This window comes from Meleagris gallopavo, chromosome 6 (assembly GCF_905368555.1).
Source record: "Meleagris gallopavo chromosome 6, MGAL_WU_HG_1.1, whole genome shotgun sequence".
In the NCBI taxonomy this organism is placed as follows: Eukaryota; Metazoa; Chordata; class Aves; order Galliformes; family Phasianidae; genus Meleagris; species Meleagris gallopavo.
This window is the reverse complement of record NC_139409.1, coordinates 44,879,228-44,897,081: the sequence shown is the minus strand read 5'-3', so window position 1 is coordinate 44,897,081 and position 17,854 is coordinate 44,879,228. Positions and strand designations below refer to the sequence as shown.

Here is a 17,854-nt window from a genome sequence, read left to right as displayed (position 1 = left end):
GTGTTTAAAACGTTAAAAAGCAAATAAGCCACACGATGCCGGGTGTCTGAAATGAGAGTTCTGGGTCACAGGCAAAATTCAAATGTTGTGTCTTGATTTAGAAAAGGAAAAAGAATTCAATCAGTCTGCTCTCCCCAGGCGTTTCACCTCTAATTGAAGAGCGAGTTATGTTTACCTGCTTGCTCTTGTTCTTGACTGTCTCTCAGCAAATGAGTTGTGATTACTCTACATAAAAGTCAGTGTTCCGCTTTTTTACTATCCTGCAGGACTGCACTCCAGTAGAAATCCCACACTCTAAGATAGATTTATAAATAACAGAGTGATCCCTGCAAAAATACGTTTATCGTATGGAAAAGAAAAATGTTTGTTTTAAATGTGGGTTGTAGCTCTTGTAATTCGTGCTCCCACAGCTGAAGCGTTTAAAGGAAATGCTGCTCTTAAGTGAAAAACCAAAGCTGCTTCACATTCAGATTACCCATGGCCAAAGGCATCGGCGACTACTATATCATGAGCATACTTAAAATCCTACTAGGACGCATGCAGATTTTACGCACAGAAGAATCTCAGGCTTTCTCATTATACGTGTGCAGAACTCTGGGGTGCCCAACTGCTGTCTGTCTTACAGGTGTTCAGAACTGATCTGAAAGCAGCTTAAGTGAAAGAAAAAACATACACTTGTCTGGTAAACACATTTGCAACTCAAATGTTCTCATTGCTGAAGCAGTCTGAGGAACTCCATGCAGCATTTATGAATGCAGAATAATTGATCAAAACAAGCTGGGAATTTGGGTGAACATGAATGTAATGAGAAACACCGCAAAAACTTCGATAAAAATCTAACTTTCTGGCAAACCACTGTTCCACATGATTTAAGAGCCCAAGCCCTAAATATATATTTCATCCCCATTACTTGAATGTAATGGATCAGATTCATGGGCAGTCATCCTTTTGTTTCAGACATCCTTATAGCTACAGCAGCAATGGCTGGGACTGTATCTTTCTATGGAAGAAGTGCTGGGTTCTATGGCTGCTGCACCAGTGGCAACTGACCTCCCACAGCCAGCAGAGGAGGTTTGCTGGACATCTGTGCTTTACGTTCAACCTCTTGAACGGGTGTAAGGTAGCAGCTGTAGCAAATCATGTTAGTGACGTCAGTGGAGCTGGGGACTGGAAACACACAAATTTAGTTTAAGATAATCTGGCACCTCTGAGTGTGTACGCTCATATTTCTAAGTGGCCTTTGCAGTTATGGTGCTGTATATTAAGGCATTCAGCCTTTTCCCCGAACTCCCACAAACCCATTAAGCATAATTTTCCCCTTAGCCTCACCTAAACAAGACAATAGAGAACCAAAGGGAAGATCACTCACTCAGAAACAGAGAGGAGACCAAGCAGGTGGTAGAAAGATGACCTTTCTCCATGAGGTCAAATAGCTTTATTGTGATTAAACACTACAATACAGTATATATCCATAAAAAAAACTCTATAGTGTATATAAATTATTCCTTCCATTCAGTAATTCTTGTTTTCGTTTTTTTTCATCTCCATTACAGCTTTGGTACAATGTGATTTTATTATATTTTTTTAAATACTTTTAGCTTCACAAACTCAACACAAAGTACAAAACTAATCCAAATCGGGGATATTACAATCTACACAGTGGTGTTCAGTGGTAGGAAAAAATCTTACCTCAATGAATTCATGTCACTAGCTAAGCTATAAAGGCATACCTAGCAGACATGACAAAAATATGCACCATTAACCAGCAAACATTTTTTTTTTCAAAATTTTATTTTATTTTTTTACAGATTTTTCCAGCAGCAAATCACTTGAGCATAGTCAGTACTTATGTCCTCAACTGATCATTCTCTTGTGTTCCTCTTCATTTGAAGGCCATGAGATATTTGTCAAATAATGCACCGCTATCCTTGTATATCCACGCTAGGCCACAGCGTCAGTACTTGACCTGCCACCCTGCATTGTTAATGCTCGCACAGTTTGTCCTGCAGCTGGCAGAAATAACTGGAACGTTATTGGAGGGGCAGTGTGGGGCAATCAACCGTAGGTTGTTCTGTGGGGCAGGAGGTATGACATTACAGTAAACAGGCATTCCAGTGGCTGTAAGTGTTCCTTGACCTGATTGATTAGGTAGCATGATTGGTTGTTGGTATGATTGTTGTGGCAGTCCTTGAGAACCCTGGGTCATTGGCACCTAGACAGGAGTAGAAAAACAGGTCGAAAAAAGCAGTAATTAGTAAATAAATTCAAGTAGATCCTGAATATTTGAGTTTTCCTTCTATCTGAATGTAGGTATACAACATGCTCAAACAATGTCCTTTTCTGCTGCTCAGAATGGTTCCAATACTTGAGGACTTTCTGTTGACTAGAGATGGGTTAAAGAGAAATCACCGTGCTTCTTGGTACCATCAAGTGGCCCTGCCATGATATACGGCTGAGAATGAATTGCCCACACCAGTGCAAATGGAAGACTCAACCCTAATATATCTAGGCCACTGAAAAAGTGTAGGGCTTCAATCTGTTCATTACCTCTAAAGCACATTTTCTGTATATTAAATCTAAAGACATAAGGGAAAAAATACACAAGCAATTCCTCCATTTCCATTTGGGTTGATGTGGTGTTTTCAAGGAAGCTGATGGAAGAGGTGAATGGATGCTTTATCAGTGCAATCTATGGCAATGGATTAACAACATGGAATTTCATAACTTTCCAGAGGGATCGCCAGGAAACATAAGCACCAGCCACTTTGTAGGCGGTCTTGTAGGCCCTTGTCACAACTCACAGAACCCAGATATAAGGCAGATGTCTGGGTAATTTATGGGCTTGGTAAAACACAAGTCACATCCTTCCTAACTCCAATAAACAAATCTCTCGCTGGCCACATCATGTTTCAGAAGGCAGGGTGAGATCCTCTCTCTTAAGACACTGGCAACAGTCTTCACAGATAAGTGATTTTTAACTGGATCAGGCAAAGCCCTTAATTTTATTACAGAAAGCAGTACTGCACTGGCAGGAAAAAAAAAAAAAAAAAAAAAGAGAACAGTGTTTCTGTCTCTTATTTCTTCAGTTCATTTTTGGCACAAGAAGTAGTATAATTCCTTCGTGCTTTGTGAAGTTTCACCCGCACTGCAGGCTGTAATAAATAGTTCATTTAATGTATTCCCAATTCACAATGAAAATCGGGAGTACTAAGAATACATAAACAGGAAGCAGAGAAACCAATTTGACTTAAAAGGGCATTTATCTGGAGACCTCCTGCCACATGCTTCCCTAATGAAGTAATAAAGACCATTCCGTGACATGAAAACTTAATTCAATTACGCACTCTGCAAAGAAAAAAAAGCAGTCCTTGCAGCTTGTGATACCTGATAAGACGACATGGCTGGATACTGCACCATCATGCCTTGCACCTGGTTTCCCTGTTGATTATTCATCAGGCTCTGGCTTTGGGGAGGCTGCTGCATTCCCATGAGGCCCTGGAACCCTTGCTGCTGGTTCGGCAGGACAGGCTGGTAACCTGCAAGAAGAATGCCACCTTCACATATGCTTTTGCTTTTAGGGTCACAATTAAAACCATTCTCAGTCACGGTGAACATCCTGCAGCCCTGCAGGAGGGGAGAGCCTGTGACGTCAGGATGCAATTTAAAGCCCTATGCAGACACAGGGTGCCACTGGCTGCCACTTTCTTCCTTTGAGGCCACTCCCCATCAATTTCAAGGACACCAGCACTTGGCCATCACCATCTTACCTGGCAGCTTTCCTTTAGGTCACATTTCTTATCTTCAGATTTGCGTCTCAGATCCCTTCCTCTTACCTTCCTTGCATTGCTCCACTAGTATGATGTATACAGAGATGGCTTTATTTAATCAAGAACAGCATCTGTATGCTCAGCAGCTCCTCTTTGCAAGGTTTTTTATACAACTGGAGCACGTATGACATAAGGGTCATATTCCATCCCACTCAATTCACATTTGGCACAAGAGGAACTCAGAAGTACCTGCCCAGGGATGAAATTTTGGTGCTTCTGCTCCAGGCCCCCGTTAGTCTGCGTTCAAAGGCACCACAACATGTCTGGCTTTCTGCAGGACAGCTTTCGTAGGACTGATTGAGAAATAGGGCAAAGCCCAGAAGATCTAGAGGGCAAAGCTGTTAATGAGGCAGGAGCGTGGATGGGAAACAACGTGGTAGCAACACGATCCAGCCTTGCTGGGTAAGAGTGAGCTTACTGGCGGAGGCTAGTGGTTTGAGATGAAGAATTTTGCAAAAAAAAAGGTGGAAAAGGAAAAGATGTAGAAAGATCCTTGTCCTTGAAACGTACAGCCAGCCAGGGTCATTATGGATCTGTGAATAATTCCTCCTCGAGTCCTCTTCGTCCTTTAGCACTCATATTTTTAACATGTAGCTGTGCAGTGCACTACTAACTCTGTGACAATGTTTTCAGAATAAGCATATTTCAGGCAAAGAAGAATTATCAGAAGCAGCAATGCTGTGTTATTTTTATATGAAAAATGTGTGTTGCGTCTGCTCAATTTATATTCATGAATAAAGTACATGGTTTGATACACTCAATGAATTGGAAATCATCACCTGAGTATTTCTCCATTATGTAAGAAAAATAAAGTAACTTATGTCTCTGTTTCTGCCAGTCTATTGAGAACTGACAGTTCTCCTTCAAAACCTTTCCTGATGCTTGAGAAATGCTCTCCCAGAGATCTCTGGGATCTCTGATCATTTTTGGGCATTAAGGATGCCTTTTCCATAGATCTGAGATTAATGTCTCTTGTCAGCCAAGCAAAATAAGAAAAACAAAAATTAATTCCACAAGTGATTAACTTGGCTGGAATATAGCGTCAAACATCTCCCCAGTGCATCAGATTATTATGCATTCAAATTTGCTCTTTTCCTGCACACAAACACAGAGTCAGCATATTTTTCAGTCACAAAAATTACCAACATCAGAAATGCTGTAACTGAGTTTACAGAAGGCTTATGAAGCAATAATAAAACTGCAAGTCGTCTTTTGCTCCTTTTTACCAATTATGGAGTGAGAGGGCAGAAAGGACAGAAATAAAAATTTCAGCACTACTATTCTGGTATCCACAGGACTGGAAATTTAAGCAGAGAGGAACTGATAGTAGAAGCCTCAAAAGAGAATTCATTTCATATCAGTGGCATTTGTCAAATCAAGGCACAGATGCAGCAATTACCAGTGGACTGATGGTGGACCAGAGACCAAGTGATGCTAATCTGAGGAATGTACCAAGTGTTGGATCTGGGCTCTGGACCGTGATGCACGGACATAGTGTAGTGATGGGTGCTCCACAGACAGACAGACACCATTGGGGTCAACATCAGAGCAGCCCTGCTGTCAGCTCTCAATGTAATTGCATTACCATTATTTTAATTGGGCCGCTGCTGATAGTTGTCTCTTCACCTCAGCACTGTGCTCCATATTCACCAATAGGATAAATTTATTGCCCAGTGTTGACATGAGTATCAAGCTGAAACAACTTATGAAAATGATGAGGTGCCACCTTTATGCTGAACACATAGGTGTCATCTCACAGGGTTGTGAGAACTTCTACCTGCCAAAATGTATTGACAAAATCCTTCTCTGTATCAGCAAACACTGCTTAGTAGATCACAGAATCATAGAATGGCTTGGGTTGGAAGGGACCTCAAAGATCATCTAGTCCCAAACCCCCTGCTGTGGATTGGGTTGCTAACCACTAGATCAGACAGCTCAGGAACCCATCCAGCCTGGCCTTGAATGCCTCCAGGGATGGGGCATCCACAACTTCTCTGGGCAGCCTGTGCCAGTGCCTCACCACTCTCCGAATGAAGAATTTCTTCCTAACATCTAACCTAAGCCTCCCCTCTTTCAGTCGATATCTATTCCCCCTTGTCCTATTGCTATCTACCGGTGTACAAAGTCAATCCCCCTCCTGTAAGATCCTTTCGAGTACTGGAAGACTGCAATGAGGTCTCCCCTGAGCCTTCTCTTCTCCAAGCTAAACAATCCCAACTCCCTCAACCTTTCATCATAGGAGAGGTGCTCCAGCTGACAGTATAACCACTATGCAGTTTAGGTGCAAGAATGCAAAAAGTGTTAAAAAGGTTCAAGAGCTGAAGTCTGCCAGGCTACAGATTGTTATTTTAATGACCCCATGACTCTTCAAGGACTTTCTTCAGCCCATGGGGCACATACACCCCTCATCCATGTCCCAGCACGAAGAGTCCTGCTTACTGCCCTGGCAGTCAGAGAAGACGTCTTTCCCACTCTCCTGTGCAAGCTATTTACAATGCTCTGACCACCCAGGGGCCTCAATATAAGCAGAAAAGTACTTCGGGTGTACTCTAATGTGCTTCCAATGTGATTAGACGGAAGCAAAGAGATCTTAATGTAAGAATCTGCCTGCACAGTGTCCTGACTATTCTTTGTCTTTAAGGGAAATTGTCACTTCTGTGGTGCAGAAGGAGCTATTGCAGTCTCTTGACCGCAGCTGCCTTGAATCATGAATCGTGTATGGGATGTTTAAGAAGGTTACTGGTTGGCTTCTGTTCCTGGACAAAAGCGAGAGGAAAGAACTGGCACATTACAGCAATCACTTGTATAAGAAGTTGTTAATACCAGAAAACAGGTGTTCTGAATTTTCCTCCTCTGCAGCCAGAACTTGGCAGTTTTGACTCTTCATTTCTTATGTTTTCACACACAGTCCAGGGAAAGAATGGAGATGGAGAAGTAAGATCCCTCGTTCCTGATAGCTTCAATATCTCAGCCTTTCAGCAGTGCTTGTGAAACTCTTATCATTCTAGCAAACCACCCATTTTTTGAAGGCACAGACTAGCAGATTACTATTTCCCCAACACTACTTACTTTGTACACACATGGTGGTTTCAGTCTGGAACTCGGCTCTCTCATGCTTCTGACATGCTATTTATTTTTCAATGAAATGAAAATAATACGGTGTTCTCAAAAGGCTCTGGAGGGAAAGCCATGCATTGCTGGGCAGAGATGGGCCTTTTGGAGCTACACAGGTATCAGGAAATGGGTGAGAACAGGAAATGGCACCATGCTTTCTGCAGTAAGTTTTCTTCACACTTGCTCTTTTGCTCGTTAGCTTTCATACTACATAAAGTGTAATCCTTAAAAGCCTCTTTACTGTCCCCTGAGAACACACATACGTGGGTTATTTTCTAATGGCAGTACACATCAGATGAACCATCCTATTACTGTGAGCTCCTGGGCCTCTTTACTGCAATTATATCATCCTGCTCCGTGTTATCTCCGCTACAAAGGAGGATTTTTTAAATCAGGGCAAACATGAGAGACATTGTTAAACAACCAGAGGAACAAATCGTGCGCAGAATTTCAATGAACGCCTCAGAGGAAAAACGAGCCTTGGATTGCAGTCTAAATGGAAGAGGCCGACGTCTCATCAAGGTAATGCTCTGAACCTTTATAGCCTGCATCACCATGCTGACAGTCATCTAGCTGAGACCTCCCAGAGGGAGAAACACTACATGAAACACCCACAGACGTTTTAATTTCTTAATGAGGCTATGGAGCTTAGAAGAGAAAATGCAGTGGTCTCGCACCCCTGCCAGTACCATCACCCAGAGCTGTAATTATAGCAGTCTGGGTGCTCTGCTAGCCTCAGCACATGTCCTTCGTGAACAGCACATCCATTCCTTTCGGATTTGAAGCATATATTAGCAAGATAGCTTTATACTACGTGCATCAGCGCTCCAGGTAAAAAGCAATCAGCACTTTGGACGATGAGAATTTTGCCTGGCACGACTCCCCGAACCGCAAATCTTACTCTGCTCTCACCGCTTGTCTCTAACAGTGATCTAAACTCAACTGATGCAAGCACATAAATTCGCAGTGGTTTTTGAATGATCTGAAAGCTCACCTGCTTCCTTCAGTGTAGCTCTTCAGGAAGCCAAGCCGTGGTCACCAGCAAACCCAAGACACAACCAAAAGGTGTGTACTTTTGCAACACACTGCAGCAACCTGCGCAAGCCAAATCCAAAAGGAATTCCAAAGGAAGACCCCAGGAGAGCTCATTGGGCTGGGTGCAAGACTTGGTGGGTAGATGGTTCTAGAGCAGAGTAGAAAATGGCTGGAAGATAAACCTAGAACTGTTCAGATTAAAAATAAACTGCAAAATTTCGGCACAACCTGTAATTAGGAAGGGTGCAACTGACCTAGAGATGAAGTACATTTGCTGTCACCTGAAATCTCCAAAATGAGAATGGATGGCTTGCTAGATGGCAGCTTAATAAGAACTTCTGGGAAGAAAGTTATGATTAGAGCATGCACTGTGTCCAGTGCAGTTCAGGGCATTAAATTACATGATGGCTTCTTCAAAAACTTACAGAAAATGCTAGCAAGTAAGCTCTGAATATTTTTTCAGTCTTAAAATGAAAAGCACTAAACTCCTGTGTGTGACATTGACTCCCATTCCTCCATCTCTTTCCTTTGATCTCGTACCAGCGTTGCCACCAAGCTGACCCCACATGCAAAGAACTCACATACATAAGGTGGCTACTGAATGCATATTTTTGGGCTACTTTAGGTTGCTTCCCCCCACTGAAGTAATGGCTCCCCAAGTTTTGCAGACTGAATCTGATCAGTACCAATTTCCACAATTTTGCCAGGCTATAATTATCTTTAAGTAATAAAATAAGGTATGAGTGGGATGCAGTTTTTGCTGATAATCATAGAAAAAGTCAGAGAAAAGTTAAAGTTACTAGTCAGAGAAGAAAATCTGTCTTTGTAAAACTACAATTCAGTCATGCCCACAGCAGCAAGTTTTGGCAACTCGCCTGTTTGCCAAATGCTCTGAGTTGGTCCAATCCAAAGTACTTGCAAAGCTGGAAGAATGAACAAAACTGAAGCAAGCAGTTCGGCAAGCGCAAATGCTGTCTTAACACAAAGAACCCTTTGATTCTCCAACAGTCCCTAACTACTACCTGTAAAATACACGGAAAGAAAGCAGAGCGAGGGAAGTGGGCTCTGCTCTGCCTTTACTTGGGTTCAGGCCAGTTGGCCAAGTCATGGGACATGTGTGCTAAAGTCCCTCCCCAGTACAACCGAAAGAAGGAATGTGATGCAACAGATTTCAACCAGCTAGAACAAAACCCTGTGTGCTAGGGGGGTTTGTTGGTACCTCCTGCTGATGCTCTTTGCCTCACATCTGTATTGCAACCAGATGTTCACCTCCCACACGAATACATAACGACCACCTACAAAACCTCCCCAAACACTGCTGGCTCTGGCGCACTGTGCTCAGCCTGGCTTCTCACATCTGCACTACGTCTTACATTTCCATGGCTGCTGAGGAAATCATTTCATTTTTTCCACTGTGCAGTTGGTCAGTATTTGGCTAGTTTCACACAAGGAGCAGAGTGGAAGTCTCACTGAAAACACTGCTGTAAAATTAAGCTGAGCTGGATTTCAGTCTGCAGTTTGGAATTCTCCCACAGAAGCCATGCTAATTAACATCTCCCTACTGGTGTGTCATTTTCTACACTAGTCTGAAGATTTAAACTGTGTCTTGTGCAGCTGGAATCCAAAGCACTTTGTACACAATGTTGTTGCTTCAGCTTGGATCTGAAATCTTAAAGACGTGCTGTAAGCCATATCTGCTGCAGTGGATCAATCCACTCCTACTGTGTCTGCTTTCTCTCTGCACTACACATAAAAATGTCTTCACCTAGTAAGACAGTTGGGCTTTGTGCTCCCCTTGAAGACATCTCAGATAATTTATGAGTGTAAGCTGGATACCATGTGAGCTGGAAGGACAAATACACAGTAGCTTAATACTAAAAATCTATTCCCTTCCCCTCAAAACATTAGATCATGCAATTGTTTAGTTTTCATCCATGCACAAAGGAAAAACAAGAGCACTTCTGCCTGAAGTGAAGAGGTGGGGTTATAAAGCAGCAGGATTTTGAATTTACTTTCTCAGTACATAATTGCCGCCAGAATTGCAGCTCCCTGGTTCCTAAATTGGCCTTAGCTCTGCTAAGAGCACCTTCCTGCTTCCTGAACCTGATTAACAGAATCATTGCTGGTGGGCCCACAGAAAAAGGATTGCATCCAGCTGCATTGTAGAGCTCAGCAAGATGTATGCATCAGAGATAAAAGACAGTAAGACTTTATTATCATAATAGAAGGAAGAAAAGCATTGGTTAGAAGACAGCTTGTTCCCCCAGCTTTTCATCTGGCTTGCAAAAGTCTCTGTTCCACAAAGTCAGCAGCGCAAAACACAATATTAAAGCTCTTTCACTTTCAGAAGAAGAAGAAATAAAATGCAGAAGTTGGATGCAATTTTGCATTATTTCAGAACAACCCATTTGTAGGATTTGGTTAAAACTGCTGATGAAAATACCTGTACACAAAAGAAAATCTGTTATGCGTAACAACTCTGAAATCCCCCGCTGGGTAGTTATATCCAGCTGGTAGAGCAGGGCCTGTCTTATCTGCTGAACCTCCCATCCTTGTCTTTGCCATTTATTCTTTTTCAAAAAGCTATGTGAAATCTTGTTTTGCAACCATAGAGGCTGGAAGAAACCCAGAGCACGGAACATCTGAATTACGGTTTCATGCACTGCTGCAGACACCACAAACAACACAGGGAACCTCCCAGCTGCTAATAAAATGCAAAGATCAGAGGAATAACACATCCCATAGCTAAGCAAACCCCCCCAGTACAAACGATTTAGATCAGGGCCTCACAAGTCTATTTTTAACTCTGCTTGTCCTACATAAACTGGAATGAGGTACATTTGTACCAGATCTGAGAGTGCTTTGTGCATAGCCTTTTCTTCCAGAATAGTAACAGTGTAAAACAAATGGCCCATCTTGCTGGAAGAAGGCCTCCTGATATGGTGGTCTAGATTATGCCGGTGTGAAATGATGAAAGTAACACCGCATACCTGCGACACTTTGCGCTTCTTACATGTCAGCACCAAAGAAACATCCACTATATTTTCTTTTACCCTTTTTCTAAGAAGCCAGGTTCTAACTGCTGGAGACAAGGAATAGCATCAATTAAAAAATAAATAATTATATATGTGCGCTCACTCTCTAATGGAGAATGGTTTCATAAGGCATGCTGAACTGTTACTTAGACCCTTCCATTCCACTATTCAAACAGCTGTCTTTTGGGCATACATGCAAAACCATGGATATCGTGAAAGATATTTTATGAATATCTTAAAGATGCATACCTGCCCATCAGTTACTTTTCCAGACCTGAAAATATTTATTTTAAAACTGCATGTAAAAAAATCCAGACAAATAAGAGATATGATTAAATATTGTCATTATATACCTAATGAAATCACAGACTGTAACATCTTCTGAGACTAAAATTTTAATTAAGGCAGGCTGGCATTTTGGCTTTTTTCCTCCCCCGTGTTCCAGGGGAACAGCAGGTAAGGTCAAACAAAAAGCTTATGTGATAAAATTGCGTGAGAGCACTCCTAGGAGACCTGGCATTATTAACAAGAACACGAAGAAGGGCACAGTTGAACAGTTTAAAGATAAATGATTGCATTCAGTTTACTTTTCACTATCAGCTGGAGAACCCGAGAGCTGGTTTTTGACAAGGAATGTATATTAACAAGCATCAAAAGGAGCTAGAAAGGATACAAAATACAGGAGATTCAAAGTTGGGGAAACAGTTTAAAATCTCGATCGGTTCTTTTAGTTCCCTATACAAAGGATTTCTAAATTACAGGGACAGCTGTAAGCACAACTTGCTGCTGCTGAGAGGCTTGATGCTGAAAATAAACCTGTTCTGGCTGAGAACCTAAAACCGTGTTATTACGTGACGCTTTAATCGCTTACTTTATTCTCTTTTCAGTTATCCTTCTATTTTATGTGTAAGGCTCTTTAGTTCCTGTTTTTCAGAATGTATCAGAAAAATGGTTCACTCTCCTTCTTGAAGATAAATCTGAAGATAAATGGATGGGTGCCTCTATCAGACACAGTATGCAACTCAAAGCTTCAGCAAAACTCAGAAAAGAAAATTCTATTTTTAAGACAAAACCCTTTTATCTCACTTCAGTAAAAATATACAGGGAACAGCCAGCTGCAAGCCAAAGTAATTGCAACAGAGTAATGCAGGGCTCCATTACAGCAGCATAATTCTGGTGAAGCAGCTGATCCAGGATCCTGGCACTTACCGCAGCTCGGAGCCTGACTTAAATGCATTAACACAGACAAAGCATGTGCAGCTGTTTTGGTAATCTGAGGCTTCTGAATTTTACTGGAGAGAAAAAAAAAAAAAAAAAAAAAAGTCACTCAGCCAGCAAATGACACAGGTGATAGTGAGGGAAAGGAAGAAAGTATTTTACGCTGCTGAACTAAGTACTCAGTCACGTGAAAAGACAGCCTTTGGGAGATGGATTTGGAAAAGGTTTCCCTTTGGTTAGCATGATAAGCAAAGGTAGATATCCAAAGCCAGCCCGGTGCCTGCAGGGTGGTTACTGCAAGGCCTGGGGTGCAATACTCTGAGAGAGGTGAGGCCTCCTCATCCTAGATCAGCTAAGGCACCAAAGGCACGCCTAAGAGCTGCTGTGTGGTGCTGGTGGCATCACGGAGGTCCTGAAGAGCAGTGTGGAAAAGTTCAACTCTCCTGCTCTCAGCCCCTGCATGCCAACCCCACTGACATTAATAAGAGTTAATGCACTCGTGGGCAGGACAACAGATCGCTGTGGAGTTTCAGGCTTGCTCTTAAGAGCTCTGCTGTTTAAAAAACAAATCTAGTCATAGCTCTAACTGCAGTCACAGGTTTGTTACACAGGTGAAGTCTGCTGCACTTCCTCCTCAAAGCACTTTTCAGTAACAAATATATAACTTAGGCACAGCAAATAGCTACTTACACCTAAGGCCAATGTAAAATTCCCTTCACATTAACAGCTAGATTTCTTTGGCATATGCCATGCTGTAGTTCTTGCTTCACATTGAAGCTGTGAGATGTAGAGGGATGCCCTTGCCAGCAATATGTTACAGAGGGTCTTCCTGTAGAATGAGTGCATAACATTGCAGTCTGGATTTGCTGCTTTCAGAGATGAAGTGTTTACTTATTCTCACAGAAGAGCTGAACTTACTTTGAAGCTAAGACTTCAGCAAACTGGAAGGAAAAGAAGCATCTCATGAACTATCTTATCACTGTTATTTTCAGGAGGAAGCAAAAAACAATAGCTTTGATTGAAAACTGCAAGAAATAAACTGTTCTTTTCTTCTTTCTACCCAGACAACTGTATTCTGCATAATTTCAGGATGTAACCTGAGTTACAAATGCATTTATTTTTACACATCAGTATTTTTCCTATCTTGCTTTTAGTTCAGGGCAGGAATATCAACACTGTACCTGGTATGAATTTACACTTGGTATACATTCAAACTCTTACCAAAAAACACTGGCACCAACTTAATTCTTGGTATATGCATATACATATGCACACACACATATGTATATGTATCAGTGGAAATGAACAGATTGAATAGAGGGCTAAAAGCATGCTGAATAGTAGCCCACGTGCTGCAACTTCTGCAGCTAACCTAACCAGCTGCTTTAGCAGGGAGATGCAGGGCATGTGGCAGCTCCAGACTGTGTGGCACAGCCATTCAGCACAGGGCTGCCCAGGAGAGTTTGTATGTATAATGAAAACAGTTGAGTAGCATCCCTTCAGATAGACCACTGGAGAGATTTGTCCTTAGCTGATCACAGCTGAATGGTTTCTTCACCCAAGTCAGGTGTCAGTATGATCCCTTTCTTTATGGTGTGGAACAGTCCTGGCTTTTCTAAGGACACCAGGCAGGCTAATGGCTGTATTTCCAGCTAAAACCATCTGCAGATATGACTGACAGTGTCCAAGATAAAGGAAGATAACAGATGTCCTAGTCACAGACATCATCTGGGCTACTGGAATGGACCGAGCACAGCTGATATCCACGCTGGTGGTTTGAGCCTTGGAACACAGAGCAGGCTGCAAGCAGCACAGCTCTGAGATGAGCAGTGCAGTGTGTGAGATGCCCTATATGTATGCATTTCTGTGGTTCTATTCTGTTTTACTAAGCAATTTCTGCCCATAGTCTAACAATTATTTGCAACTGCCTGTCCGCTGCTTTTGTTAGCAAGATCTGCGTGTGATGAGACTGCCAGCCACCTAAGCAGCATAAGGTGTGACCCCAAACACAAAACTAACAGGAATAGATTTGAAAAAAGGTCTAATACGTCCATGCAAGCTGCTAGCACACAAATTTAATCAATTTCAGCACGTTAATTCCTGCATTACATCAGTTTGATTTTCTGGATTGCCTGCAAATAAGCAAACTACCCATTTCCTAATCAACAACACTGTATTAGTATTGGTGGAATATCTACAAACATAAGCCGAGGGTGAACTTCCACCATGCCAGCTATGCAAACTTCAAGGAATAGCTGCAGTCTCTGCACTGAAGATTGTTCTTGAATAGACAAGACAGCTAGAGACTGAAATCTGAATGCCCAGGAGAACTGCACTAAGCTCTCCTGGAAAACGCACCAGGAAATCCCAGTACACTCAAATGCTTCAACAAGCACAAGTGCTTACAGCTGCAGTCAGGTACTGCTGATCCCCACCGCTTCTGCACACACGTTTAGGTTAATGCATCACACCACTGAGCATGAGGAGCTGTTTGTTTACCTACACCATAAGGGCACAGCAAGTTGCGGGCTGCATCCCCAGCTAGATGCGAACAGATGCAAGGATGATACTGAAGCCAACACAACTTTGATGGAGCATATGTTAGCCCATATGGGTCCAACTGCAAACATCGCATCTCTTCTGAGTGCACTCACGCAGAACATAATCCAAAGACTACCGAGGTTAGCAATCAACTTTAACTGACTTTGCACTGTACTTGGAGCACTCACCTGCAACATGGTGATTACTCTGGCCCCTGTACAGCAGATCCCTTCAGCATTTAAACTTCTAAACCTGCGAGCAGATTTCTTGATTACAGAGCAATGATTTACAGGCCTCTGGACTGACACCAGGGAACTCAGCTTCTTGATGGAGGAAATCTCCAATATGAGAGCTACTGGGATTCACAGTATATTATTCACAGTATATCACCAGTATCTTTTAAAAAGCTTCTCAGAAACTTGACCAGACAGGTGCAATCAGTAAAAGGAAAAAGAAGCCCCACTGCAATAAATTCAATTCTACAAAATAGCATTGGCTAGGTACCAAGAGATACTAGCAATTGTAAAATAAATAGCAGCCAGGGAAGAGTAGGGCACGTGTGGCACAAGCAAAGTGTTTCCAGACATCCTTACAGTGCAAGCAAACTCCTCTAATTTACTAATAGATCCTAGTCCACTTTTCTTGGTTTTCTTGTTATTTCAAAAGAGGCAATAATGGAATTGGGCTAGTGATTTTCTGCTAATAAAGCAACTGTTATCATTAAGATCTTCCATTTCCTCCTTTGTCTTTACCCCTTGAAGTACAAGATAGAAGATGTGCACATCATCTTGATATCAGTCTTTCCATGCAACTAGTCCATTCTGTATCACTGCAGAAATGTAAACACCTAGTTCATTCTGCCATGTGTGTAAAAGCAGTTCCACTAAAACTAGGCTGTATCTCCCATCTAAACCTTTGTCTTGAATGGAGATGAACAGCAAGACCTGCAGATGTAGTCTCCCCCATGCCTAGTTAGCTTCACTCATGGTCATACTACTCATCTGGTAAGCGAGGAGGGAGTAAGCGAACGGAAGCAAAAAATACCTGAAAAACTAAAACATTCCTTCCTGACATTCCTAATACAACCAATTTCTAAGACTTCAATTTTTTTGTTTGAATTAAAAAAAAGAAATGGAACAGTTTAATTGTTCATAGGCAATTTAAAGCTTTTGCTTCATTTCTTGGTTTGCCATTTTGGGAGAAAAGAGATGCACTTCACAGGAATTCGAGGCTTTTATTTTTCTTGGTTGAGGAATCTGCAAAATCATGCATTTAAATAAACTCATTTGGCTGATCAGGCAGATAAACCTGCAAATCATGCCTATCACAGGCAAATGCAATTTCAATTCCTGTGTTGTGTGGGCAGAACAAGATGAACAATATTAATAGAAAAAAAAGAGAGGAAGGTACAGCACATGAAAGCTTTCACCTTTTTCTTTTTTTCTCTAAAAGGGTTTTATGACACTTGAAAGTGTGAGGATTAACAACTGGACGCACAAGCTCATTGTGTATCCACATAAGAAATCAACAGATGCGATTCTTCTGCAGAGAAGAAATCTTGGTCCAAAGGGAACAGGAGAGTGAAAAGGCAGAGGAAGGATGGAGGTGGCTTCAGAAGAGACTTTCTGGATTTTAAACTTGTTCCTGAGACTCAATAGATCGAGTTGTCCAAGAGATTGACAGTGGTGCTTGGGAAACAGGCAGACTGCTGCTAGAGCTGGTCTGGGGTTATCATTGTGAAAGGATATTTTGGTTAACCCAACCAGTGCAACAGCTTGAGAAGGTGGTCTGTCAAGCAAAAGCACCTTACTAGCCTAGGTATGTGAAACCCACTGGATCAGCTCTGAGCCCTGCCTCTCCTCTCAAGGTATCTGCAATTGTGCAACCGTAAAGCACGCAAGATTTAATTTCATTAGTCAAAAAGGAAGCATGGCACACATTAAATATAGAAAAGAATCTGGAATATTTGTGCTTTGTTTTCTGTAGACCTCACTAGGGAGATGCTGGCTCTCAGAAATCTTTGTGGCAGAGCTGCCATGAATACTGAGAAGTTATGTGCAAGGTCTGCAATCGTGGTTGATGCTACTATACATTCAGAGCAATGGAAAATGCACAGATCAAACACATATGGAGTCTTCAGCTCAGCATAAAGATTGAAGACAGTCTGGGTGCGTGGCTTCTGAGGCAGCAACAGGATTTTTTCCTTCCAAACATGATAAATATTGATAGTTTTTGCTTGCTTACAATATAGTACACTCCAAATGCATTACTTCTTTCTGTGTATTAGTTTTCCCATCTGTAGAATAAGGAATTGAGGGGCGACTTCTTCACGAGACATGCTTCAGTCCAGCAGTGCTGAAAAGTGCTATACGTGTCCTGGATAAAGTCAATGGAAAGAAAGCTGATCTTCAATATAATAATATATACTACAAAGAGACCTCTAGGTACTGAATTTGTTAAGAGTTGTGCACAGAGCTTTGCAGAATTTCCAGTTGGCTGAAGAACCTACTCTGAGCCAAGAAAAAGATATTTTTTCTGTCAGCATCTCTAAGGGCAGGGCTGAATTCCCACAGCCTGACGTCTGCCAGTACTGGCAGGAAGGCAAGGAAGAGGATACAATGAGACTCATCTACTGGAGAACTGGTCTCAGAACACAGGTTTCAGCAAATTGTCAGGGCCAGCGAACAGATACAAATGTGCTCTTTGAAATTAATTGGGAAGGGTTTTGCAAAGGCTTTCCAGTGCTTGCCTAGAGACAACTAGATCCTGAGATTCAGCTGACAGGAGAGAGAGGTCTTCTGTGGGTACGGAAGGTAACTCAGTTTTTTTTTCATAGAATTTTAAGTGTATGCCATCTTTTGCTGCTCTACTTTCATAAATTATCTAAATATATGGACATATGCATTCCCACACAATGACTGAAATTAATGCAGCACCATCATCAAAGTCTACTTTCAGCTAAAATGGTTGTCTCCTGCTTATGTCCTCTGGATGGGGTAGCTGATTTCATATACTTCTGCAAGGGCTGCACGAAGTCAAACCACGAAGCAGAAATGTTTCTCCATGTAAGATTTATAACACACA

At 42.0% G+C, this 17,854-nt stretch overlaps 1 protein-coding gene across 19 annotated transcripts in view; it reads right to left on the bottom strand.

The window, feature by feature from the left end:
- Window positions 1–1,392: 1,392 nt before the first annotated feature.
- The window catches only part of ARPP21 (cAMP regulated phosphoprotein 21), a 186,661-nt gene continuing 170,199 nt past the window's right edge, over window positions 1,393–17,854 (bottom strand). For all 19 annotated transcript variants that reach the window (XM_010712996.4, XM_085226556.1, XM_085226564.1 and 16 more), the window contains 2 exons: window positions 3,385–3,536; window positions 1,393–2,212 (listed from right to left, as the gene is read on the bottom strand). In XM_010712996.4, coding sequence (XP_010711298.1) covers window positions 1,955–2,212; window positions 3,385–3,536 — 410 coding nt within the window. In that variant the 3' untranslated portion in view covers window positions 1,393–1,954. The remainder of the gene's footprint in view (window positions 2,213–3,384; window positions 3,537–17,854) is intronic.